The sequence below is a fragment of the Ochotona curzoniae genome, unplaced genomic scaffold (assembly GCF_017591425.1).
Source record: "Ochotona curzoniae isolate NIBS_2020 unplaced genomic scaffold, NIBS_Ocur_1.0 contig_1302, whole genome shotgun sequence".
In the NCBI taxonomy this organism is placed as follows: Eukaryota; Metazoa; Chordata; class Mammalia; order Lagomorpha; family Ochotonidae; genus Ochotona; species Ochotona curzoniae.
In genome coordinates this window covers 3,792,459-3,818,384 of record NW_024465035.1, presented here as the reverse complement: position 1 = coordinate 3,818,384, position 25,926 = coordinate 3,792,459, and the positions used below count along the sequence as shown (strand labels likewise).

At 48.6% G+C, this 25,926-nt stretch overlaps 1 protein-coding gene across 4 annotated transcripts in view; it reads left to right on the top strand.

Moving 5' to 3' along the window:
* CEP63 (centrosomal protein 63) overlaps positions 1–17,306 on the top strand; it is a 37,762-nt gene extending 20,456 nt beyond the window's left edge. Inside the window, exons 9-15 of one of the 4 annotated variants that reach the window (XM_041004664.1) lie at positions 181–318; positions 4,485–4,599; positions 6,500–6,697; positions 8,761–8,847; positions 13,160–13,365; positions 14,467–14,746; positions 16,921–17,306. In XM_041004664.1, the coding sequence (XP_040860598.1) occupies positions 181–318; positions 4,485–4,599; positions 6,500–6,697; positions 8,761–8,847; positions 13,160–13,365; positions 14,467–14,746; positions 16,921–17,079 (1,183 nt within the window). In that variant the 3' untranslated portion in view covers positions 17,080–17,306. The remainder of the gene's footprint in view (positions 1–180; positions 319–4,484; positions 4,600–6,499; positions 6,698–8,760; positions 8,848–13,159; positions 13,366–14,466; positions 14,747–16,920) is intronic. The other 3 variants (XM_041004655.1, XM_041004673.1, XM_041004682.1) reach the window with 3 other exon arrangements.
* Positions 17,307–25,926: the final 8,620 nt, after the last annotated feature.

Here is a 25,926-nt window from a genome sequence, read left to right as displayed (position 1 = left end):
TGGGCTTTTTCTGAGCAGCAGTGTCTCTCGACTCAATGTTGAGTCCCAATGTTCTCTTGATGAGACAAGACAGAGGTCGCTCAGGCTGAGCTTCCCCACGAGGGTCAGGAAGCTCAGGCTGCTTGTGCATTCCTTGTTTGCAGAGACGAAAGCCCTTGAACCATCTGTGTGCTTTCATAGGCCAGCGGCAGCGGCCCGGGCAGAAAGGAAGGCTGCCTGTCAGGGCCAGGGGGACTTGGACAGCGTGCTGTCCCGGCTGGATGTCACGCACAGCAGTGAGGAGCTGCTGCAGGCGGAGGTCACTCGTCTTGAAGGCAGGTAGATAACACACACACATCGGGAGCTCCGGGTGGTTCACGCGAGCTTTTTATTATTATATTGATAAATAAGCCAACATAACAACCTTAGTGACCGCATGAAGTATTTTTCTCTAGTGTCTGCACATGGCCTCACTCATTTCATTGGGAAAAAGGCAGCAATTAGAAAGAAGGTGCTGTTCTGACTGCCACCTGGTGTGCCAGTCAGCCTGTGTCTAGTCGTAATTTGTCACTGTGGCTGCGTGGATGCTCAGGGCCTCTGCTGACACCCGCTCGTGCACGTGTGCCCTGACCTGTCACTGTGGCTGCGTGGATGCTCAGGGCCTGTGCTAACACCCACTCGTGCACGTGTGCCCTGACCTGTCACTGACTTCCTTGCTCTTCTGAAGCAACAGCATATATTTATTTCTGTATGATCACTTCAATTGGTAAAAAAATATGCTATAATATTCCCCATGTTGTAAAAATAATTAACACCTTTATCTTATAGTCCTGTCATTTACATGAACCAATGGGTGTGGCTGCAGCCCGATTCTGCCCACCACACACTCAGCATTCATGTACACTAGTGAGCGTTGCAGCCTGGTTGGAGCGACCTGCAGTAACCTCTGCCAGGCCCGCCCCTGCCCTGATTCCCTTGCTTGCCAGTATGTGCAGTGGACTTGTCCGTCTGTCCCACATCCCATTCAGCTCTCATACATGGCAATGGGCATGAATGCTAGTTCAACCCAACCAACCCCACTATCCAGCCCACACACCTGCTGGCAGGTGCCAGTCCCTATCTAGTCATGCCTGCCCCAATCCTGGTTCTCATACTCACCAGTCCGAGTGGGAGGTGCCCACTGTTTCCCTACTGGACCCACTCCCACTGCTGGATGTTGTGCTCTACAGGTGGTTCTGCAGTTTCGCTTGCCAGAATTTTTCTCCCTATGCCATCGTCTGTCAGCTGATGCTGAGGCAAAGCCCAGCCAACCCACATTCTGACTTACGCATGCACCAGTAGGAACAGTCAACCCAGCCTTACTTTCCTCTGATCCAGCTCACATGAGGCCAACAGGTGTTGTAACCCTGCCTGGCCTGGTCTGCCCCGTCCCAGCTCACACTCTTCAGTGGGAGTGGTGGTCCAGTAGAGGAGTCCTCAACACCTCCTACCCAACTTGCTCCCTTCCCCCTGGGTCTCACATGGCTGCTTGGGTGCTGCAGCCCCATCTGGCATGGCCCGCCTCTCAGCATTTGCCAGTGGGTGCTGTAGCCTGGCTGGGCCTGGTCCACCCCCAATTCCAACTCACACTGGTGGGAGTTACAGCCTCGCCCAACCCATGTCTCCCCCAGTTCTGGCCTTCATTTGAACTGGTTTGAGTTGTGACCCAACCTGGCCTGACCCACACACCATTCTGGTGCTCAGATTCACCAGTGGGTAATATGAACTGACCCGGCCTGGTTCACCCCCAACCTGTGCCAAATGTATGCCAGTAGGTACCGTTGCCCAGGCTGGTCTGGGCTGCTCCCTTTCATGGTTCTTGCACTCACCTGCAGGGACTGTGTCCCAGCAGAAGAGTTTCCCAGGCTCCTCCATTAGAACCTCTCCCAATGCCAGATCTTGTGCACACCGGTAGGTCCATGGGCCAGCCCTACTTAGTTCACCTTCTGTCCTAGCAGGAATGTGGCATTTCCTGACTGACCTTCACCCTTTCCAGTTTTTACTGTTGAATATTACAGCCCAGCCCAGCTTGGTCCACACCCAGACACAGCTCACACATGGCACAGCAGGGACAGAAACCTAGCCTAGCCTGTCCTACACCTACCCTGGTTCTCACGAGCACCAGTGGGTGCTGGTATCTAGCCCAGTCTGGCACACCCCAGACCCAGCCCACACTTGTGCTGAGAATACTGCAGCCGTGCCCAGACTAGACAGCAGCCGCTACTCTGGCCTTCACGCTCACCAGTGGGAACCACTCCCCAACCATGTCTTTTCCTAGGCACAGATTCCACACGTGCCAGTGGTTGCTCTGACTCGGCTTGGCATAGCCTTTACCTTTGGATGCTGTGGCCTGGCCTGACCCAGCCTGGCACTAGTTCCAACTCTTACAGGCGGGCATTGAAACCTGGCCCTGTTCAGTCTGCTCCCATCCCTGGCTCATGCAGACTGGTAGGTGTGACAGCCTAACCCAGCATGACCTCCACTTTTGCCTGGTTTCTGCACTGTGCAAGACATTTTAATTATAGAATGTATAGATTAAAAACTGGTGCAGTGGCTCAGCAAGCTAATGTGCTTGCAAGCACCAGCATCCCATGTTGGTGCCAGTTCTGGTCCCGGCTGCTCCACTTCCAATCCAGCTCCTTGCTAATGGTCTGGGAAAGCAGAAGAGGATAGCCCAGGTTCTTGGGACCCTGCATCCATGTGGGAGACCTGGCAGAGGCTCCTGGTTCCTGGCTTTGCATCGGCTCAGCTCCAGTCATTGTGGCCTTTTGGGAAATGAACCAGTGGATGGAAACTCAGTCTCTCCTTCTTTGTGTAGATTCACCTTTCAAATAAAAATAAAGTCTTTTTTTTTTTTTTTAAGAATGTATAGTAAGAGATATAGTACACATACTGAAAGACCTCAGAACAGTTTAAATAGTAAATTTAAAGTAGAAAGTCTTCAGGAAGTTTTACCTCCAAGCTGTAAGAATTGAAAGTAAGTTTTTGTGAGGTGATTAGGGGAATGAGAGTTGATGAGGCTTTAATCAGGTCAGTGCTGGTCTAGTTTTCAAAGATTGATTGATTGATTTGAGAGAGTTACATAGAGAGAAGGAAAAGGCAGAGAGGGAGAGAGGCAGAGAGAGAGAGATCATCTCCAGCTGGGCACAATTACCAGAACTTGGCTAAGTCTCAGCCAGGAACCAAGAACTTTATCTGGCTCTTCCACGTGGATGCTGCGGCCCAAGCGCTTGGATCGTCTGCTGCTTTCCCAGGCACTTCAGCAGGGAGCTGGGTAGGAAGTGAGCAAGTGAGACACAAATTGGCACCTGGGTGGGACTGCATTGTTGCAGGTGGCGGGATTATCACTACACCACATCACCAGCCGCCACTGTGATTGTTAAACAGGCGGTGTCAAACGGAGGTACGTTGTATTCAGAGGGATGATGTCTGAGAAATCAGGAGTGGGGAAGGCCACCTGACAAACGGGAAGGCTTACTGATTTAGGAACAAAAAGGTCACTATTGGTAGTAATAAGAGAGGTGTGTTACCCCTGCTGCTCTTCTATCTGATGGAGAGAGAGATTTTTTTAAATTTAAAATTTATTTACTGAATGGCAGAGTTGCAGAGACAAAAAAGGAGAGATAGAGAAAGATCTTCCATCCCCTGGTATACTTCCCAAATGGTCCCAAGAACTAGGGCGGTCCAAGATGAACCAGAAGCGTCATCCAGGTGTCCTGTGTGGGTGCAGGGTCCCAGCACCTGGGCCATTTCCCATTGCTCTCCCAGGCACGTTAAACTGGGAGCTGACTTGGAAATGGAGCAGCTGGGGCTAGCACCAGTGGCCATATAGAATGCTAGCTTTACCCATAGTGCCAGCCCAAGAAACTGATTGTTGACTAAGAGCAACTACTTAGTCTCTGAGAAGCTGCTTAGAGGAAATTAGTTTGTATGTAACTATAATTCCTGGAATTTTTCTAAGCAATTATGTTTTGCTTATTTATCTATATGATGGGTAGAAAGAATGCATTCCCCTCTGCTCTTTCCCTCCCTGGTGCCCACAGTAACTGGGCTAGATCGGAGCTAAGACTGGGAGTCTCTGTATTGCCCAGATCTCCCTGGTTGGAGTCATGACTGGGAGTTGACGGGCTCTGCGTTAGGAGAAAGCTAGGGTCAGGATGCAGAGCTCGGAGCTGAACCGAGGTGCTCCGATGTGGCGTGTGAGTTGAGGCCAGACACCTGCCCTAGCACTTACATTCTAAGCAGAGGGAAAGAACATAGATACACACGTTATCAAAAGTTATCTGCTAAAGGTTGAGTTGAATTTGGCTGCCTCAGGTGATAAGGAGATTGGAAATGAGTTTTAATTTGAGCTTAACGTAAGATACTAGCAAAAGCTTTCTTGAACATCAATAAGTAAGTTCAATATTCAAATGTATGGTTTTAAGGTTTTTATTGTTTTAACTGACTTTATTTTTGGGATACAGTTTGGAATCTGTGAGTGCAACATGTAAACAGCTGAGCCAAGAATTAATGGAAAAGTATGAGGAATTGAAGAAGATGGAAATACACAACAATGAGTACAGAGCAGAGATCAAGAAGGTAACAGTCTGTGCTTGGGCTGCGTGGTTGTGGCTAGGACCGAGCTACAGGTTAGGGGGCTCTCTTCTTTTTTAAGATTTATTTATTTTTATTGGAAAGTCAGATATACAGAGAGGAGGAGAGACAGAGAGGAAGATCTTCCGTCGATGGTTCACTCCCCAAATGAGCGTAACGGCCGGTGCTGCACCGACCAATCCGATGCCAGGAGCTGTTCAGGGTATCCCAGACGGGTGCAGGGTCCCAAGCTTTGGGCCGTCCTCACCTGCTTTCCCAGGCCACAAGCAGGGAGCTGGATGGGAAGTGGAGCTGCTGGGATTAGAACCAGCGCCAGTATGGAATCCTGGCACATTCAGGTAAGGACTTTAGCCGCTAGGCCACTGCGCCAGGCCCGCTTATGAATTTTTTTAGAGTTTGTTTAGAAGGTGAGGAGATCATAGATACGTGTGGAGCGTGTTGAGGAGTAGATTGGGAAGGGAAAGGTGGGAGAGAAGGAAATGTTTTGCCTTCTGCCTTTGTCTCGGGAAGAGCGGCTGTCTCTTCATGCTGCCATTCCTCCTGGGATCCTGGGCAGGGGAGTGGTGAGAAGGTGATAAGGGCAGCCTAGGGGTCATCTGATTGGCAGAGCAGGGGAAATGTGGCTTCCCCCTCAAGAGCCTAAGCTAGCCAGCTGCCTGTCCCTTTTCATATCCCTTGCAGAGGTTTCTGCGTCTTAGGAAGGGCTGCTGAGGGGTACAGGTTTAATCCCAGCTTGTAGTTACTTCCTGCTGCCTGGGGTCATAGTGCTTGCCTACACCAAGTTTGGAGCTCTGTCTCATCTAGTGGATCCCACGCGTGAACCAGAGATCTCCCACTTAGTGTCAATGGCTGTGTGCCCGCATCTTCATTGTTAACTCCCTGTGCGCAGGAATCTACCATGTAGGCCATCTAGTCGTATAGCGTCTGTCTCATACACACACAACACACACACACACACACACACACACACACACACACACACACACACACACACACACACACACACACACACACACACACACACACACACACACACACACACACGGGTTCTGGTCCCTGCGGTTGGAGATCCTGACGTGGCTGAGGCTGCCATCAGATGAAAGAATGTGCAGCTTGCTGGTACCACGCACTTTTGGTGGGCTATCCCCACGGTGGGCACGGTGGCCTGGCCTAGGGGGCTTGTTGCTGCAGCTCTGCCTACATCAGAAGGCCTAAGTCCACAGACCTTTACAGTGGGTGCTAGTGGTCTGCTCCACCCGTGCCCTAGCAGATTTAACAGTGAAGAGTGGAGAACGATGCTGGACGCCTGTATAGTTAACACAGACTTAGGGTGAATCAGACCTAGAATGCCAGCTGGTTCTTGGCTGCCTTCCTCCCAGCTGTATGATTCTTGCTTAGGTAGACCTAGGCAGCTGCCTGCCGCAGGGAATCAATGGTTTTTCTTCTGTGCAGTGATGTAGTTCATCTCCTTGGTGCTGAGACACGGGAGCTGTTTGTCCCTTCGTCAGTGGGCTGTGGCGTTCTGTTTGTTGGCATCTACGTATATATGTTTTCATTCTTTCACACCTGTGCTTGTGTTGTTATTTATTAGTAGTCAGTGGATCAGGAAGCCACATGCACAGCATGTTTCGATTTGCAGATAGAAATGAAAGCCGCAGGTTCTGTTCTCTGGACTCTGACCCCGTCCTTGGTCTCCAGGTGAGCCTCCTGCTCGGTGAACGATGGTGTGCAGAACCATCTCAACTCCAGCACAGACATACAACTTGGGAGAATGCTGATTTTCTGCAGATGGAATCTAGAAAAATTTCATGTGTTGGGGTAAACACTGCCTTGTTTTATTGATTAATATATTCGTGCCCTAACTGCTCTCCTCTGTGCTTCGCAGTTGAAAGAACAGATTTTACACACCGAACAGAGTTACAGTTCTGCCCTGGAAGGGATGAAGATGGAAGTCTCCCAGCTCACGAGGGAGTTGCATCAGCGAGACATCACAATTGCTTCTGCGAAGTGTTCTTCCTCGGACATGGAGAAGCAGCTCAAAGCAGAGATGCGGAAGGCGGAAGAAAAGGCCGCAGAGCACAAGGTGACCCTGGAGCCACTCTTGTTTCAAGTTTGATTTTAAAGACGGAATTTAGTAACTATGTAATATTTCCTGATATTTATTTCAGCTACTGATATTTATTTAGTTACTTCTTTTGGCTGAAGAACTCTGGGTAACAAGCAGTTTTGTTGACCTTAGGTGGGGAGGTGAGACAGAGAGGGACAGGTGCTGAGAGGAGCAGGAAGCATGCCCCGGGAGCCCCAGATGGAGGCCATTGCTGGTGAGCCCTGGGCCTGGAACAGCTTGAGCTGAGTGACAGGCTGGCTGGGACTAAAGCTCGCCTCCAAGTGGCGTGAGTGGAAGACCAAAGACTGGAAAGCAGGGATGGGCTGCGGAAGGGCCCTGTCGGCCAGGGCAGGAGTGTCAATTGTATTTTTTTAAAGATTTATTTATTTTAATTGGAAAGGCATATCAAACTTTCAGAGAGAAGGAAAGAGAAAGATCTTCCACTGATTTACTCCCCAAATGGCCACAGAAGCTGGAGCTGAGCCGGTCTGAAGCCAGGAGCCAGGAGCTTCTTCCAGGTCTCCCATGTGGGTTTAGGGTCCCAAGGTTTGGGGTCAACAGCTGCTGCTGTTCCGGGCCATAAGCAGGGAACTTGGTGAGAAACAGAGCAGCTGGGGCATGAACCAGCGTCTTTATGGTATCCTGGCGCTTGCAAGGTAAGAATTCAGTCATTAAGCCATCGCACTGGGTTCACTGGTTGGATCTTGAGGTTGTAGAGAGCAGCTACAAGCAGGAGTAAAAGGGCTGCATGGTGGGCCCGGTGCGGTGGCCTAGTGGTTAAAGTCCTCGCCTTGGATGTGTTGGGATCCCACATGGGTGCCAGTTCTAATCTTGGCAGCCCTGCTCCCCATCCAGCTCCCTGCTTGTGGCCTGGGAAAGTGGTCAAGGATGGGCCAAAACCTTGGGACCCTGCACCTGCATGGGAGACCCAGGAGAGGCTCCTGGCTCCGGGCGTCGGATCAGCTCAGCTCCGGCTGTTGCAATCACTTGGTGGATGAAGCATCTGACAGAAGATCTTCTTCTCTGTCTCTCCTCCTCTCCGTATATCTGACTTTTCCAAAAAATAAATAATTTTTTTTTTTCCAAAAAGGGGGCTGCATGGAATCCAGTGAAAACATGCAGAGGGAAAGTGGCCACGCAGATGCGATGTGAGCCACAGTGTGGCAGGCAGTGCGCGTGTTGTGGGGATGGCTAGCTGGTGGGGTTGACTGGACTGCGTCTGACAGGCCGGGAAGGTAGGTGGAGACAGGCACAGTCCCGAAGCCTGGGTGGTGAGTAGAATGAGAAAGAACCGTGAGCAGCTTGGTGCACACCACAGGTGGCTGTTGGGGAGAACATTGCTTTGACACATTGATTTGAGACAAAGGGTGGAATTTTTGTACAGAAATATCTGCTGGTCAGTTCCATAGAGGACCTGGAATTCGAGATTAAAATCAGTGTTGGTATTTAGCCATCAGAATCCTTGAAGTTGGCGTTTGAAACCGCCTGAGAAGACTTAGAGATGCTAATGAGAAAGCATAGGAGAGCAGCGACTTCCTACACCAAATGTGGCTGCTTTCCACTTACACTGAGAAAGGAGTTGGAATGGAATTGCGAAAAGGTAGCAGCGAGGACAGAAGTCAGTTGTTGCAGAGAAGGGAAGCTGGGCAGCAGGAAGCTGGGACACAGGAGAGTTGGAGTGAGGGCTGAGGGAAGTCACCGCTCTGTGAAGGAAGCAGTTCCTCAGGATGGTGAGGGCAGCGCGGGCGGGCAGGGGTGGACAGAACAGGGTGAGCAGGGGCGAGTAGGGCGGGGCGGGGCGGGGCAGGGCGGGGCGGGCTAGCAGGGCAGCCAGGGAATGGCGGCTCTGCTGTTTTGGAAGCCTGATTGATTAGGAGAATATGTCATTTACATGCATGTTATTAATTCACCTTGATAACACTTTATATCATCTCTGTACAAATACAGACTTTAAGTTGCCCTAATGAAAATAATTTGAAAGTATTTTCTAAGTTGTATTTTACTTATTTGCTACATTAAACCTTTTTCTCCCTTTTCAGGAAATTTTGAATCAGTTGGAATCACTCAAGTTAGAAAACCGTCGCCTTTCTGAAACAGTAATGAAGTTGGAACTGGGTTTACGTGAGGTACATGAATAGAAAGTTAAATTTTTTCTACTCTGTAAGCCTTTCCAAGCATGAGTTTGTAAATATTGATGTTATAAGGAAATAATTAATATTAAACTAGTGGTATGCATCTTTTACAGAAGTTTTTCTTAAAGAAAAGAAGCAGGTGAGAGCAGTGGGAAGTCAGACGGGCTCTGCTGCCCAGGGCCCAGCGCCCGCCTCTGCCGGGAGGACAGGGAGTCACGTCTTTCTGAAGTGTGTCATCTGCTAGCTAGTGTCAGTTCTGTTATACTTTTTTTTTTTTTTGAGATTTATTTATTTTTATTGGAAAGTCAGATATACGGAGAGAAGGTGGGGCAGAGAGGAAGATCTTCCATCTATTGATTCACTCCAGTGGTTGCCATGGCTGGAGCTAAGCCAATCTGAAGCCAGGAGCCAGGAGCTTCTTCTGGGTCTCCCGCATGGGTGCAGGGTCCCAGGGCTTTGGGTCATCCTCGACTGCTTTGGAGCTGGATGAGAAGCAGAGCCACCAGGATTTGAACTGGTGTCCATATGGGATCCCGGTGCATGCAAGGAGAGGAATTTAGCTGCTAGGCTACCATGCCAGGCCCATTTTTATTATACACTCCCAGTGTTCTGAGAGGGGCTGTGCTGCACACAAGGGTGACCAGGCTAGGGCCCTTCCCTCCGGAGACGCTGTGACCTGGCAAGGAGCAGGAGCCCCGAGCACAAGCGTCTGGAGTGAGGGAGTGTCAGGACTAACGGTGTGGCGAGCATTGGGGCTGTTAGACAGTTCTCACACTGCAGAGTGCCTCCTCTCTAGACCCATGTTCTTCCTGCATGTAGGTCGGATTGGTAAAGATTCTGAAAATTCTATTTTCCTGTGCTTGCAGAGTGTGTGTGCCTGCAGGAAGGCAGCAGGGGCCCAGACCACCCTCATTTCCTGGACTGGGTGTGGAGGCTGGGGTCGAAGAAAGTGCAGGAATTGGAAGCATGGGAGACTGTTTTTATAGTTTTTTATAAGGGTAGGGTTTTTTAGTTTGAAACGATAGATTTTACAGTACAGAAATGTAAAATTTCTGGACAACAAAAGATCCCATAAAAATAACAGGGAAAAACAACCCATATACAGAGAATTAATATAAAATATTAATATGTGAATATAAGGGTCCCCTATAAAGACAGTAAGAAAGTCCACTAAAAATGGACAGAAATAATGGCTTGTTCATAGAAGTAATATGAATACCAGGAAACAAGGGAGGCTGTTCAGTCTTGTTAATAATGGTTAAAAAATGCTTTTACTAGTCAGCTCAAAAGTGGCTTTTGGAAACTGATTTCCAGTCTGTGTCAGCAAGGAGGTGGGATCGGGCCCCTCCAGGGCCGCTGGAGGGTGGGGTAGCAGGGCCAGCGGACGTCTCAGCATGTCCCGTTGCAGTGGCCACTGCTGGATGGTTCCTGAGTGTGACCTTGAAAGTTTACACTCCCAGGGAACCCATCCTGTAGGAACAGATGTGTAAGAATACTTACTGCAGTGTTTGCAGTATCTAAAACTTTGTAAATGTTTACGTGATTGATTTGGGGCTCTTGTATAATATATGATGCTGTGCTTTAAGACAGCAGGTGAAAATATCCATTCTATTGTGCTGTTTTCTCAGATTCCTTTAAGCCAGTGATAAAACAAATTGAAAAAAGAAAAAAAAAAAAAAGATCCTACAAAGACAGTAACAATAGGCCAGGAGACAACAGCTAGACATCTGTCAGGGCGACCATGGTGGGTCGGGGGTGAGTGACTCTGTCAGGGCGACCATGGTGGGTGGGTGAGTGACTCCGTCAGAGTGACCATGGTGAGTGGGTGAGTGACTCCGTGTGCCCTGCTGAAGCCAGCGCTGAGTTAGGACTGTGGAGATCCAAGGACTAACCCGATGGGTGCCACAGAATCCTCCAGAGGCTTAGGATTTGGCAGTATTTTATTGAGATAATCTTACCATAAGGTGATTATATCAGTTCATATTTGAGAGTTGGAGACTGCGGGGAACTTCCTAGTTGGACTATGAGCGGAGATTCTGTTCAGCTGAATTTCTAATGAAAACCTCCAGGAATAGTGGGCTAACTACTCAGTTTTTATCGTTAATATTCATCTCTCTGTAAGGGTTGCTAATAAAAGAAGTTTGAGACCCCTTGGGAAGGTGCCTGGCAAAAGCATTGTAGCTGTTTTAAAAGTATGTTTTCAGTGACACCGTATCCAGACTCCAGCTGGTGAGACTCCTGTGGACCATTTACACTTCCTCTGGCTTTCAAATGACACACAGTGGGAGATGTTACATATTAGTAAGAATAATTACTAGATAGTGCTCTGTACCTTGTACTACCTTGAATGTTTGGTTAAAACACCTGTTTTAATCAATTATCCGACTCTCTTAATGCAAGTGACAGCTACTATAGATTATTGACTCTATTTGAAATAAGGATGGTAGTTTGCAGTTTTACTCATAAGTTAAACTATATGCAAATATTCTTCGCTGAGGTTTTATCTAGTTTCAACTTGTTTGGAAGTTTCCGCAGTTCTTTATCACTATTGGTAAACGCAGAGTTAACAGCTGGATTTTAAGATTTATGCTTTTATTAGGCAAATTGTTTGCCACACCCCTCTTGACCATCTTACTCTTCTTAGATTTTTTGCAGAAAGGACCAACCTAAGCAACACATTAAACTCCAAAGATCACCATAATTTTGCAGAATAATAATTAAAATCTTTTGTCATTAGAAAAAAAATGGCCCAGCCTACCATTTTTTCAGGTACTGTTTTACCAGGAACTACCTAGCACTGAAGAGTATTATAATTTATGATTACAGAACTAAGACCAGACCAGGGCAGTCACTTCTTCTCACCGTATGCAGGGGGTTACAAAAAGTTCATGGAAAATCTGTATTACAAAAAAGCTGTGCATAAATTTCAAAATGTTATGCACTGAAGGAAACATTGTCTTTTGAAAATTTACTGATTTGAGCAACAAAGATACATACACATGGAGCGCGAGGGAGTGAGCGCCCCGTTCACCAGGCCGTCCTCCCCACCCTCACCTCTCCCCAGCCACCTTCCTCCAGGGCAGAGGGGCTGGGAGCTGGCAAGGGGGAACCCAGTGCAGGTGCCCAGTGCGGGCAGCAGGAACCCAGCCACCATGCTGTCATCACCGCTTCTCTAAGTCTGTGTGAGCAAAAAGGTGGACTCAGACCCCAGGTGCCCTCCTGTGCGACATGGGCATCCCAGCTGCCAGACCAAAGCTCACCCTGCAGACTGATTTCTTAATTCTGTTTTCCATGAAATTTTTAAATTGCCCTTGTATTTGAATCCTACTGTGTCATGTCCAAATTCACATACAAGAATAGATGCCAAAGTTAGGTAAAGGTATTTGACATCAGATATTTATTTAAAAGTGGCCCCTGTTAACTAGAATTCCTTTTCAGAAACTTTTGGTCAACTCTGTGTCTATTTGTTTCGTTTACCTTTCAGTTTAAGAATTTTTAAAAAATGATTTATTTTTTAAAAAGATTTTAGGTTTCTGCGTTTTTCCCTAGGTGTTGTGGGGCTGTCCAGGGACCAGGGTGATGTTTTCTGTCTTCTCTGCTTCCGCCCTCATTCAGGGCCTCCCCATGTCTCAGCACCTTCCCGCTGCGGCATCCCCTCCAGCTCCCACCACCTTCCAGCTCAAATCCCCCTTCTCCATCCCCATCCCCCTTCTCCATCCCCATCCCCCTTCTCCATCCCCATCCCCCTTCTCCATCCCCATCCCCCTTCTCCATCCCCATCCCCCTTCTCCATCCCCATCCCCCTTCTCCATCCCCATCCCCCTTCTCCATCCCCATCCCCCTTCTCCATCCCCATCCCCCTTCTCCATCCCCATCCCCCTTCTCCATCCCCATCCCCCTTCTCCAGCACCCATCCCCCTTCTCCAGCACCCATCCCCCTCCAGCTCCCATCCCCCTCCAGCTCCCATCCCCCTTCTCTAGCTCCCATCCCCCTTCTCTAGCTGCCATCCCTTCTCCTCCAGTTCCCACCCGCTCCAGCTCCCATTCGTTGGGTGTGTTTTTGGGTGTGTTTTGACACACAAAGGAAGCCCATTGTGCTTTGAATTTCTCAGTTCAGTTGTACCAAGTAATGGAACCTCCTTCTGTTGGTTTCAGGAAGACCAAAAAGAAAAAAAAAACTTTAGTTTTTCCTAAATAGGCATAGATTAATCACTTGCAATCTAAAAAACTGGATTTTTCTGCCAGCAGTTTCACAGATCACACATATTCTTGTACATATTGTGACTCTAGTATTCTTTTTTATCAGGCAAAAGAGATCTCACTAGCTGACCTTCAGGAGAATTATATTGATGCATTAAATAAATTAGTGTCTGAAAATCAACAACTGCAGAAAGATTTGTTGGATACCAAATCTCAACTGAAGATTTCCACTCAGATGTGCAAAAAAAAAATTGACAGAACTTTTAAAGCAACACACAGCAGAACAACTGAGTTCAAGGAAACGGAGTTCAAGTAAAATTTCTTGAGCGTTATTTATGTACCTATTTATTTTGAATTTTTCAGAAATTTTTATTTTTGTTTGAGAGAGAAACAGACATCTCCCATTCGTGGATTCACTCCCCAGATCTGCACAGCAGTGGGAACTGGTGGGGCTGAAACCAGGAGCCAGGGCCAGGAAGTCCACCCTGGTGTCCCACACAACAGGTTACCCACATCCAGAACACCACCTGCTTCCTCTCGGGTGTGCACCCGCAAGATGCTGAGATTAGGGGCAGACTGGGGCTGGATCCCAGGCACCCGCGTTGGGATGTGGGTGTCCCAGTTTAGATCTTAACCACTGGGTTGAGTGCCCGCCCTTGAGAGTTACTTAAAATGTGTCCTGTTGTAATATGATTCTAATTTTTTTTTTAGAAAAATTTTTGGCTTAGGGAAATTAAAGGACTCTAATTCTACGGTGCAGCATGCACAGATAAGGCTCACGGGGGTGGGGGGGAGCTAGCAGAGCCCCCCCGCAGGAGCTGGAGTTTTGTACACTCTTACTTTGGGATTACACAGCATCTGTGTTTCCCCAGTCTGTGTATGCTGCCCTCCACCTCCTCGAGCCCACCTCCTTCCAGGAGGAGTAGAATTAAAAACTTCCTTTGTAGTCTTGTTCAGCTAGTTAGTTACAGATCATTGCCATAAAAAGTAAGAATTCAATGACTTCTATGTGTGTCCACTAGAAGCTTTTGCTGGTCCCCCTCAACCCTACCCTTCTCCTCCCTCGCCCCCCCGCCCCTGCAGTCCGCCGACCCCCCCCCCCCGCCCCTGCAGTCCGCCGACCCCCCCCCCCGCCCCTGCAGTCCGCCGACCCCCCCCCCCCGCCCCTGCAGTCCGCCGAACCCCCCCCCCCCCCCCCCCCCCCCCCCCGCCGTGAGGCCGGGTCCCTTCCCTATGCACAGAGCTCCCCTGCCCTGGCACAGAGCACACTGCATCGCTGTGCTGTGCGCGGGTTTGTCTTCCTTGCTGTGCTGTAAGCGTATGAAGACAGGCGCCTGGCAGTGGGGATGGAGCCTCTGGTCGGAGTGGCTGCTCACAGTGGTGTCTGTTTTGTTTCCCCGATCTGCTCTCCAGGCCAGCCCCCAGGCAGCACAGGCCTGGGGAGGCAAAGACTGAGCACTACCCAGCAGGCCGGCATTCCCCGAGAGGACAAGCGGCAGACAGCCCAGAGCCCCCATCCGGGGTCCGCAGCCCCCCGAGCTCCACCGTCAGCCTGTGCAGCTCCACCGTGTCTCTGCCTTCCTACTTTCTGTGTCAGGCTCACTCTTTGCCTTCGCCACTAGATATGAATGATGCCACTTTTTCTGACAGTGTATCTGAGAGCATGAACGAGCAAGAAGAGTTTATATCTTTGGTATGGACACTTTCCAGTCTTACTAGTTTATTAGTACATATAGCATGATTTTATTTCTCTATTTATACCAGAGGGTGGTGCTTCCTTGTTCTCCGGGTCTCAGTGTGCCCCTCGCTGCTCTCGGGCGTCCTCTCTACCTTGATCTCCTTGCTTGTGAAGACGCATTCAGCTGAAATTCCAAAACCCATCCTAGTTCTGAATGTGAACAGGAGTTCCGCAGATGCAGCCTGTTCTTAGTGCTGAGTACAAGTGCCTTCCTTTCTCAGAGAGGCTCGGTTGAATTCTGGGAGGGTTGACTCATGTCTGGATGCACAGCTAGTGCAGAGGCCGGAGAGTGAGTAAGGGCAGGGCAGGGGGCTGGGGAGGGACGACAGACAGTGCACGCAGCATGGGCGGGCATGGGCGGGCATGGCGGGCATGGCTGGGCCTGGCCCCTGTGCTGACCCCGGTGCTGCCACAGCTCTGCACTCTCCCAAGCACGACCTTCCACTGAAGCACTTCCCTTGGGCCATTTCCTTCCTCTTACCCCTGTGAAAGTTTGGTATTTAGACTCTCTAATGTGCCAAGTGGTCCAAGTAGAGGTGTTCTTTCAGTTTGAAATTAAGACTCCACTTCAGTTAACTGTAGCACTGAAATCCAAGGAAACACATTTTCTTCCCAAGTTTGGCAACATAACTTTTTTGATACCAAAACATATCAGTTGAGCTGATAAGAACTTTCAAGAACTTTGTGCAAAAGTAGAATTTAAAAAGTAAGTTTATTTTGGTGCGTAAAATTTTGAAATCCATGCATACAAGGCATCTGGAAGAAGTACGTGGAAAATGTGTTTCATGAAAAAATCATGCATGGATTTCAAACTTTTTTCACACCAAAATAAGTTGATTCCGTTTTCCTGCAGACTTTTTCGGTATCCGTGAATGTGCACGTGTTTGGCTGTAAGATGTCGCTGTAACTCTGCTAGGGGCTTTCAGCTGACACTGTTAGCTTCTGTGGTTATGAACATTCCCCGGTCCTCACACTTTCATTGTAAACACCACATCACTTCCTGTGGCACTTCACAATCGCCAGTGGATATGAAAGATTTGTATCCCCAACTTAGTGTTGCCAGCTGAGTTCCAACAAAGGGGTGCTGGGGCTCTTGTTGGGGAAGATGGAGTTGGCTGGGCTAGCACCGTGTAGTACTTGCACTCCGTTCTGGGCTGGCCAGCTGGCTGTCAGTGGGGTAGCAGAGTCATTTAGCACCTTTGAGCTTTATTGTAAAGTGAAGGATGAATTAATTTATCAGGATGAATTGTTTTTATAGTTTAGGATTGTGGGCTGTGGAGCAGTGGTTTATATGTGACAAGTCAGTGTTCAGGGAGACTAGAACGTGACGACAGCAGGCAAGCAGTCGCATGTGGTGTATGTCCTGTGTTATCTTTTCAAAGTCTGGTTTCTGGAACTCCTATGGCCTCAAAGATTTCAGAGGCCTGTGGACTGGAATTTTGGATAAGAAAAAAATAATCGATTTAACTAAGATCTTATTTATTATGGGTAGATTTTCTGAACTTTAAAGTGAAAATAACATTTCTAGTTTGAAATGAGTTTTACCTAATAGATGTGGTCTTCTGGAATGGGAAGATGTGCAAGTTGATTGGCGCTTTATCTAAAATGCCAGGAATCAGAAACATTTTAGATTTGGGATTGTTTTTGAAACATTTTTGCATATTAATAGTTATACATAAATGAGATATCTCATTAGGTTTGAGACATTAGGGTTTGGACATAACTTATATTCCATATATACCTTAAACTGTGAGCCACTCCATAGGGTCATTTGTTAATTTTCCACTTGTGGTCACATACTGATGCTCACAAAGTTTAATTTCACAGCATTTCGAAGATTGGGTTTTCAAATTGGAGTTGGTCATTCTGTATGCAGGTCACAGATGAGATGCCCTGGAGAGGACCAGGGCTCTCAGTCAGGGTTCGATGGAGTGTACACGGACTCCTTGGGCCAGAAGGAGAGATTTGTATTTTTTGTTTCTTTTGCTGTTGTCGTTGTTGAAAACAAAATATTTCTTTAGAGAAAAAAAAATCCCCTTTGATATTGCTAGTTAGGAAATAGCGTGAATACTGTTTCTTCAGGATGTTGACACTGCACCCACACATGCCTAATGTCGCTTCTCTTCTAGTCTTCTCTGCCTGTGTCCCCCCTGGGTTCAATAGCTACCCGGTTTTTGGAAGAGGAGGAGCTGCGCTCTCATCATATTCTAGAGCGGCTGGATGCCCATATTGAAGAACTGAAAAGAGAGAGTGAGAAGACCGTGAAGCAATTCACAGCCCGGATGTAGCCTCCAGAGCCACAGACGTGGACGTAAAGATCGACGCCCGAGTTACCGTGGGCTGAGCCAGCGGCTGTAATGACACACCCCGGGAACGGTCAGGGTGATGCCCTCTAAAGCAGAGCTGACGGGATCTGAGAGACTGACCCTGCTCGTTGGCGTCTGCAGTGCACTGGTTTGTTTGAAAGTCTTCTTCCAGCAGTAACTTGCGAAAATAAACCACTTTGCAAACTTTATTCTCATTTTAATATTTTTTTTATGAAGTGATGCTTTGTCTTGCTGACATGAATGTGAACAGCTTAAACTAATTAAAGATTTTTATGATATGTTTTAAAAAAGAAGTTAACTACAGGGACTCCCTTGAAGAGGACTATGTGATAGAGCTTGCTGGCCAGCTGGGTGGTTGCTGCTGAAGAGCCTCGGTGAGCGGCCCTCTCTGGGGAACAGAGGTGGGCTGAGCAGGACGGGCTGGCCTTGGTGTTGGCACCCACGGACCTGTGTAGACGCTCAGTGGGAACACCCAGCGTCTGCCCTGCTGAGGAGAGGTGGAGCTCAGTGTGAAGAAGGCTTCTGAAACCCTGGGAGGACGTGGAGGGAGCTGAGAGCAGGGTGCTGGGCCGGGCCCTGGAGGGTGGGGCCCTGGAGGGTGCTGCGAGGCTGCGCAGAGCAGAGAGCAGGGTGCTGGGCCGGGCCCTGGAGAGTGCTGCGAGGCTGCTGCAGAGGAATTTCCCAGTTTTCCCAGCTGTTGGATCTTGCCTGTCAAGGTAAGCATCCTGGTATTCCTCCTTTTCTTTTAAAACAAAACCTCCGATTCTGTATGCCCCGTATCAGAATGTGCATGGAAAATGGACATGACGACAGCATGCGTTTTCAAAATTTTTTGCACCCCAACATCTGTACCTTTTGATTCCATTTTCCCCTGAATACTTTGTAGTCTTGTGTTTGCTCTCCTTCATGCAGACGCTGCTTGGAGGAGCTGTCTGAAGCGATTGCTGCAGTTCCTGCTGAGCTACGCCGTGAAGCTGTGTTGTCACTCTCCAGGTCAGCAGTGACCCAGCCAGTCTGTGCGTGGCGCGGCAGGAGCCTTGTCTCGCGCTCTCCCGCTCGCGGCTGCTGTGTCCGGTGCCCGTTCCCCACTGCCTTACTGTCTACTCTGCCGCACTCTGTTCCACCTCTTCTAACTTCATGCAGAACCCCCTGGGCTTTGACATGAGTCTTCTCAACAGTCTCTCCTAGAAGTTTCCATTGCATCCTCAGACTCTTCATGCTGTCTGTAGGCCAAGTAGCTCTGAGCCATAAACCAATGTTGACCTCCGCGCAGCGGCTGGAGCTGAGCCAATTGGAAGCCAGGAGCTGCAACAGCCAGAGTTGCACCGACCCAAAGCCGGGAGCCAGGACCTTCTTCTGGGTCTTCCATGTGGGTGCAGGGTCCCAAGGCCTTGGGCTGTCCCCGCCTGCTTCCCCAGGCTACAAGCAGGGAGCTGGGGGGAAGGCAGGGCTACTGGGATGTGAACTGGTGCCCGTATGAGATCCTGGTGCGGGCAAGACAAGTACTATAGCTGCTAGGCTACCACGCCAAGCCCGCCTCAGAGCTTCTTAACTTCTTGTGAGTCAGGGGCACGTGGGGCAGAGTGATGGAATGTGAGGAGCCTTCGGAATGGTGGCTAACAGCATGAAATAGAATGCATAGCACCATTAAAGGGAAAATGAATCATGCTGCTGACATTCAGTTATCCATATTGAGAGGGGGAAAATGTGATAGGATATTCTGTGTGTTTCTTTTTTAACTCATTAAATAAGAAGATGAGTGTCAGGCCTCTCACCTGCCATGCCTTTGAAGCAGCGATGTATGAGAAATATTTGGAAGTGTCTGCAACAATTGTAATGAGTTAAGAACATATCTGAGATCTCTGTCGGAGTCGGGTCCCAGGCAACCTGACTAGCAGCAGTGTAGCTTGTGCCTTGTAAAGAAAGGGCAGATACATTTCAGCAGTTCCTGGAAACAGGTCCGTGTTGCCTTGAGTTGTGTCTGGGCCCGCTTGAGGATTGTGGAGGTTGACTCAAGGTTCAGAACAGAGACCTGCTCTGTCACTTCACCCTGGTTCCTGCACCTTGCAAGGACTCGGCTTGTTTAGAAGGAGCTGTCCTGAGGCTTAGTATCAGCTGGGGTGCTGGGAACATCGCCTTTGGATGAGCTGAGGTCACATATTCACTTAACCATGTAAAGAACCCTTTGAACTAGTGTGCTGGGTGAGACAGCTCAGGACATCACTCCCAGGGTTCCCTGGAGAGAAGCCAGATCTGACTGAGCAGCTCACAGGCCCGGCGAGAGACCAAGCGGCTGGACCTGTGGGGCGTCTGTTTCAACAACTGCAGAGGTGCTCTGTCCAAGGAGGGTGGCGGCCCCTAGCACTTCTGTGTGCTGCCGGGGGGTTCTGCACAGCCCAGAGGTTGAAGAAAGGGAATTAGGAGTAGAGGAGAGATGCAGGGAGGCTCGGTAGAGCTTGAGGGGTGCACCTTGAGATGGCAGCCCCCAGTCTGTCTTCATATAGCCAACGAAAGCCGCTCTGAATCTTTCAGGAATCTTGAGATCGATATAAAGGGCTTGGAAAATGCACATTAGGAGAAAATGGATGGATTTTTTAAAAATGTGCTATCCCTAATCAACTTTTTTTTTTTTTACTTTAAAATTTGAATTTATTTGTTTTTACATAAGAGGAAGAGTGACAAAGAAATAGAGATCTCTCTGCTGGGTCACTCCCTAAATACCTACGAAAGCCAGGACTGGACTGGACTGAAGCTGGGAACCTGGGATTCCATCCAGGTCTCCCAGGTGGAGGGTAGGGCCCCAAGTCCCTGACCATCCTCTGCTCCCTTCCAGGGTGTGCAGGAAGCTAGACATGGAAGCCAAGCCAGGTGTTGAAAACCAGCGAGCTAATATGAGCTGTGGGTGTTCCAAGCCTTGTCTTCACAGTTGAGCCAAACATCAGTCCCAACTTATCTTTTAATTCCATTCTCCCAGTAACTTTTTAAAGTGCTCTTTCCTTTTGGGTCATTGGTTACAATTAAATACACAGACAAGACCCAAACTATTTGCTAGCAGTGCATTAGATGATTCTGTCCACAGCTGGAATCTTCTGTTCCCCATCCCGCTCATTCCGAGTTAACTACAGAGCTCTTCTTCTAACAACAGAAGTCATCCCAATTAGTGTTTCCCTCTATCTTATATAACTAGCTCTGGAAACATTTTATTGGATTTAAATATCTACCCGTAGTGTTACTAGGAATTTCAATTTGTCAATGAAAGGAGAATCTCAGCTAGAGTCTTTGCATGCAAGCTGTACTGTTGTAATTTCCAAATGATTGTTGTAAAGAAAATTCACACTGATTTGCAAAGCTGCTCATCAGGGTGGGTTATAAAGAATGGAAAGAGATTGTCACCAGTAACGTCCCCGTCAGGGATGGGACTGCCACTTCCTGCACAAATCCTGGCATGGCAAGTTACGATCATGCAAGAGAGCTCACGATTTTGATTAACATTTTATCTTTTTTCTTCTTTTATTATTATTATTATTTTATGTTACAGTTCCATAGGCTCTGGGATTTCCCTTACCCCCCTTCCCAATTTCCTTTTCCCAACACCCTGATTTTCTCTATGTTATTATAGTGTTGCACTTATAAGCAGTCTTAAGTCCATCATTGCAGGCATGGTCAATGGCAGAGAGTCCAGCATTCTGTTGTCAAGATACATTTAACAGTTTCATTGGGAGTCTATCTTTGATCTGGAAGTAGAGATGTATACTGCATTACATCCTCATATCTGGATATGATAGTGTCCATTACACAGCTACTATAATCCCCCTCAATGAAAAGGCACAAAACAAAGTCAGCAACAGGAAGAAAAATAGAAGTTTACAACGCCATGAAGTTAAATAACGTGCTACAAATGACTAATGTGCCACTGAAGAAATAGAAAATCAAGAACCTTCTTGCAGAAAATGCTACCATATGACCTATGAGTCAGTGAAGAATTTAATGAGACAAGAAATTGTTTTTGAAGAAATGAAAATAAAACAAAAACATCAACATCCATGAGGTACAGTTTTCACTGATCTTTGTTGGTCAGATGTGACTACTCTTGCAGATTTGCCCTACAAATGATACTTAAACATGTTCTCTTGACAGAGAAAAGTAAGAGCACCCACCAAAACCAAAGGCAAATGTGAAGAACATCCCAGAAAATAACAACAGAAGACTAAATCAAACAGTGAACAACCCATCGCTAAAATGACAAGACCAAATTACCACCCATTCGTATTAACCCTGAGTGCAAACGGCTTAGACTCATCAATCAAATGCCACAGGTTAGTAGACTGGATCAAAAAACAAAACCCGTCTATCTGTTGCCTACGTTAAAGTTGTTTTTGTAATGAGTGTACTGATGTATTAGTGTCTTTCTCAGTACTTGCAACAAGCGTATTGAAAGGCTGTGTCCCACGCAGACCTCCTCAGTTCTTGCCAGTTTACCCCCAGAGAAGTAAATGCTATTTCGGCTGCTGAATGGGAGGGTCCCAGTAGTGAGAGACTGGTGTGTCTATGGCACGCGTAGGCCAGCCCTTCCTCCTCTTCTCTTACGCCTCAGCTAAACTATTTTTGCAGATAAAATCTATCTTGATTAATGGTTAGACTGACATACATGTACTACTAGATGACAGTTCATTCATTTATTAATTCATCCATTAAATATTTATCAAGCAAATCCTCATCTGAGAAGATGAGCTTCCGCTACTCCCTGCAGGTGCCTGCAGCACAGGGGGCAATGGCTGGTTCCTTCCCATTTCCAGAGGGACCACCTGGGCCCTTTGCCGTTTGTGTCACCAGTGCTGACACATCCTCCCAGTGCCCAGGAGAAAGGGAGAAGGGACCTGGTGACGTGAGAGGTGGAGCCTCGCAGTCAGCTCCTCAACTAGCAGCTGGGTGCCATGGGCAGCCTGGCTTTTGCAGAATTAGGGCCTTGACCCTACGCGTGAGGGCTCTGCAAAGGCAGACGAGAGCCTGAGTGGCAGAGAGGATGGCATAGGGGCAGGTGGAGCTCTGCAGGGAACAGAGGCCTGGTGCAGCTGGCCCAGGCCTCAGGTTTGGAGGACAATCCCAGGGGCAGGTGAGGTCTGACCCCAAGAGGGCCAGCAGTCCCCAGGTCCCTTAGGGTTGAGGGGAAGGTAGGGGAGGGAGGGAGTATCTCAGACCTCCCAGGGAAAGAACCTGGTCAGAGACATGATGAGATTCTCCTGATTTTTCAGTGTTGATATGGATTCTTTTTTTTTGGCCTGGTTTTTTTGAACACTGAGCAGGCTAACCAGAAGGTTTGCAACCTCTGTCACACAGTATTGGGAAACGAGCAAAGAGCTGGGCTGTAACACATTGTGCCAGGCAAGGTTCCAAAACGCCATGAGAGTGGAGAAAAGCAGGAGGTGGCCTTCGTTTCTTCCCCTTCCATGTGGAGGGTTCCCAGGGAAGCCGAGGACAGAGGCCGGCCACCTGCCAGTCCTCCAGGGACAGAGGGGTTCATGGCAGCACACAGTGGCTTCTATTAGGAGCCAAAGCTGAAGAACTTCTAGGGAGAAAGAAGTCCACGAGAGAACATCTTTGTGACCCTGGCTTAGGCAAAGATTTGCTTTTTTGAAAGAGTGGCATGCAGGCTTTTTTCCCCCCTTGGACTTAGGAAATGCCAACATGGCATCATGTATGTCAAAACTTAAAGAGAGGGAAGGAGGAGGCCCAGCAGCTTTGCTGTGGCCTTTTCCAATTCCACACCCTTTCTCTTGTCTAGCAACAGCTGCGATCCTGGTGGGGGGAGTCACACTTCACAACCGCGCACACCCGTGCGAGAGCACACCAGGCGTGCTGCCCCGCATTGTAAGGGGTATCTATGGCAACACTATATATAAGATTTGCAAACAGCAAACGAGCACCTGGCAGAGCTACTTATAAGTCCTGTGGGTAGATTCGGTTCACACAGATTTGATTTTTGCACTTTTCCTGGAATGATGTGTGGAATTGCTGGTTTATGTTTAACTTTTAAAAATACCAAGCTGCTTTCCAAAGTGGCTAAACCATTTTAAAATTCCCACCCGCAACACTTGAGGGTTCCAGCTTAACCCCACCTTCGCCGTTGTGGGACTGGGGCTGTTCTGGTGGCTGTGGCGGTCATTCCTTGTGGTGGTGGTTTGGGTTTTCTTGCAAGTAAAGGGACCAAGCATCTTTGCACGTGCCTATTAGCTGTTCATGTGTTACATTTTCTTTGGTTGAAATGTGCGGGGGGACTTCAAAAAGTTTGAGAAAGATGGAATTAAAAGCTTCTTATAGTGATGTAAAAAATTTGAAATCAGTGCACAGTTTTGTAATATGTATTTTCCATGAATCTTTGGAAGCTCTCTAAATAGGCATGAATTTCAATTTTTTGCATCAAAGTAAATTTATCATTCAATTCTATTTTTCCTAAATGTTTTGAAATGCAGTTATGTATGCAAAACTTCTGTGCAGTTTTTAATTGGGTTGCTTATTTTCTTACCATAAGAGACAAGAGCTGGTTCTGTATTCAGTGTGACAGTTCCACTCCTAGATACCCATATTATAACAATAGACACATATCTGTATATGAGTGTTGCTGTAAAGACATTATTTGAATGTCCATAAAAGCACTGTTCATGACAGCCAAAACTAAGAAGCAATTTAAATGACCTTCAGCTGATGGAATGGATAAAAATATGATGTATCCATGATATAAAACAGCGTAGCCCAACATGGGAGCTGGATGGGAAGTGGAGCAGCCAGGGCTCTGACAGGGGATGTGTCCTGGTAGGCGCTGGCTTGTCCCATGGTGCCATCATGTCAGCCCCAAGCATGCTCATATTTTGCTTGATTATTTTATGTGATCCATAGATGACGTGTTATACATATATCTGGTAGGAAACAGTTTCCCCAGTAGCCCTCCTGCCTCTGAGAGTGTCAGACCCCTTCAGGAAGACTTTCAGGGGACCCGGCTGGAGGTCGCTGTGCACGTTGCTATGGCAGGCAGGGTTGGGTTGCTGAGGTGTTGGCAATGAGTGGGGTGATCTGGGGTGGCAAGGCCAGGTCTGTAGCAAGTCTGTAGCAGAAGGGTCTAGACTCTACCATGGAGGGGGCTGAAGGAGTCATGGGGGACCACCACAGGGTGGCCTTGGCTGTTGGGGGTGGGGAGGAAGGTGGGTCAGGGCCCCTTGGAGGGGACAGTAGGGAGTCAGAGGGAACCTGGGTGAAGAGTGACTTCAGCTGTCCGTGGAACGCCCGGGCAGAGACCCTGCTGGCATGTAGGTTTTTGTTTTTGTTTTCCTTAGTTCTGCTCAGCAGTCAGCGTGAACCAGCAGGTCCATCTTGCCTCTCTGGTTCCTCTCTGAGATGCCAGCAGCCGCCTGGCCTCAGGCAGGGGCCTGAGTGGTGCAGGCTCTTAATGCAGCAGGACCCTCACCCACCTCCCTCCCAGCTGAAAGGGCTGCTGTGGGTCAGCCCTGCCCACCTGGGGCTCCGAGCATGCACCTGTTCCGACCACTCGCGATTCCCCCAGTTGATGGTGTGGGAGGCCACCCCCTCCCACTACCCCCTCCTCGGTGCACCTGGCCACCTGCCTCGGGGACAGCACGCTGTGGAGCGGTCAGATGGGAACACCAGGTTCTTTGTCCTTGACTGGACAGCCAGGAGAATGGTCACCATGGTTACAGCAGCTTCTCAGAGGCGTCCACTTTTCTTTTTCTATTTCCTTAACTCTCCAATCCACCCAGTTTTGGTAACCGGTTGTAAAGTTTCTGCACCCAGAATAACACCCAGCCATACTGATTTGCGCAGATCCACAACACACACAGGGCAGTCTGATGGGCAGATCGGGGAATCTTTCTTCCTCTCTCCACCCAAGATAAAAAGTCATTTGAGTTGACTTTAAAAAATATCAAGTTAAACAAGACTCAATGTGTTCTTCAAAGGTGTGTGACTGGGGAGGGGCTGGCACTAGCCTAATCACGTTTGTTTTAATGGGACATAGCTAAGTCTGCCTGACAGTCCTGCGTTCCACCATCCTGTTCAGATGCCTGGGACATTGATTTCCAGGGCGCCCTTTGAACATGAAAGTGCTTTTTTCCCCCCCTTTTTCACCCTTGTGAGAGCAGTGATAAGAATGGATCAATAATCACGTTGTTGGATAAAAATGAATATAAATTTTATTGAAAAACAACGCCAACAACAGTGTGTGGGAGGCAGACCACGCAGCTACCTGCGCACACAACTCAAGGCACAGGAGAGAAGCCGGCGCCTCCCCGAGATTTCCAGCGACTGCCCAAAGGAAAAGAACAGAGAGGCTGCGGGTAACGTGGTGCCACCTCTAACCTCGCAGAAGCCCACCTTCGGAAGCTCTGCCAGCCTGCTTCTCAAGTCTTTAGAGGATTTCACAAACTGCCTGGAGATCTTTCCTTTTGGCTGGGCTCAATCCTTTCGTTCACTTCCCTGGAATCTCACAGGCGGGGCGCGGCTTGTCCTTATGGGATTGGGGAACCTACTGGGGCGTGGGGGCGCAGTGAGTGCAGTCAGGCAGGAAAGCGTCCGGCTGTGCTATCAGCACGTAGAAAAGGAGTTCACCACGGGGGGGGGGGGGGGGGGGGGGGTGGGGGCTTGCTGCGCCGCCACCTCCTTTTGCCCAGCCCCCCAGCCTTTGGCTCTAGGGCCGCGGGGGTGGGGGAGGGGATGCCATCCGGCTGACAAATGCCCCCTGAGTTGGAGTAATTCCGATGTTTTTCTGGGCACGGTGACGCGCGTGGTCACAGATGCCCA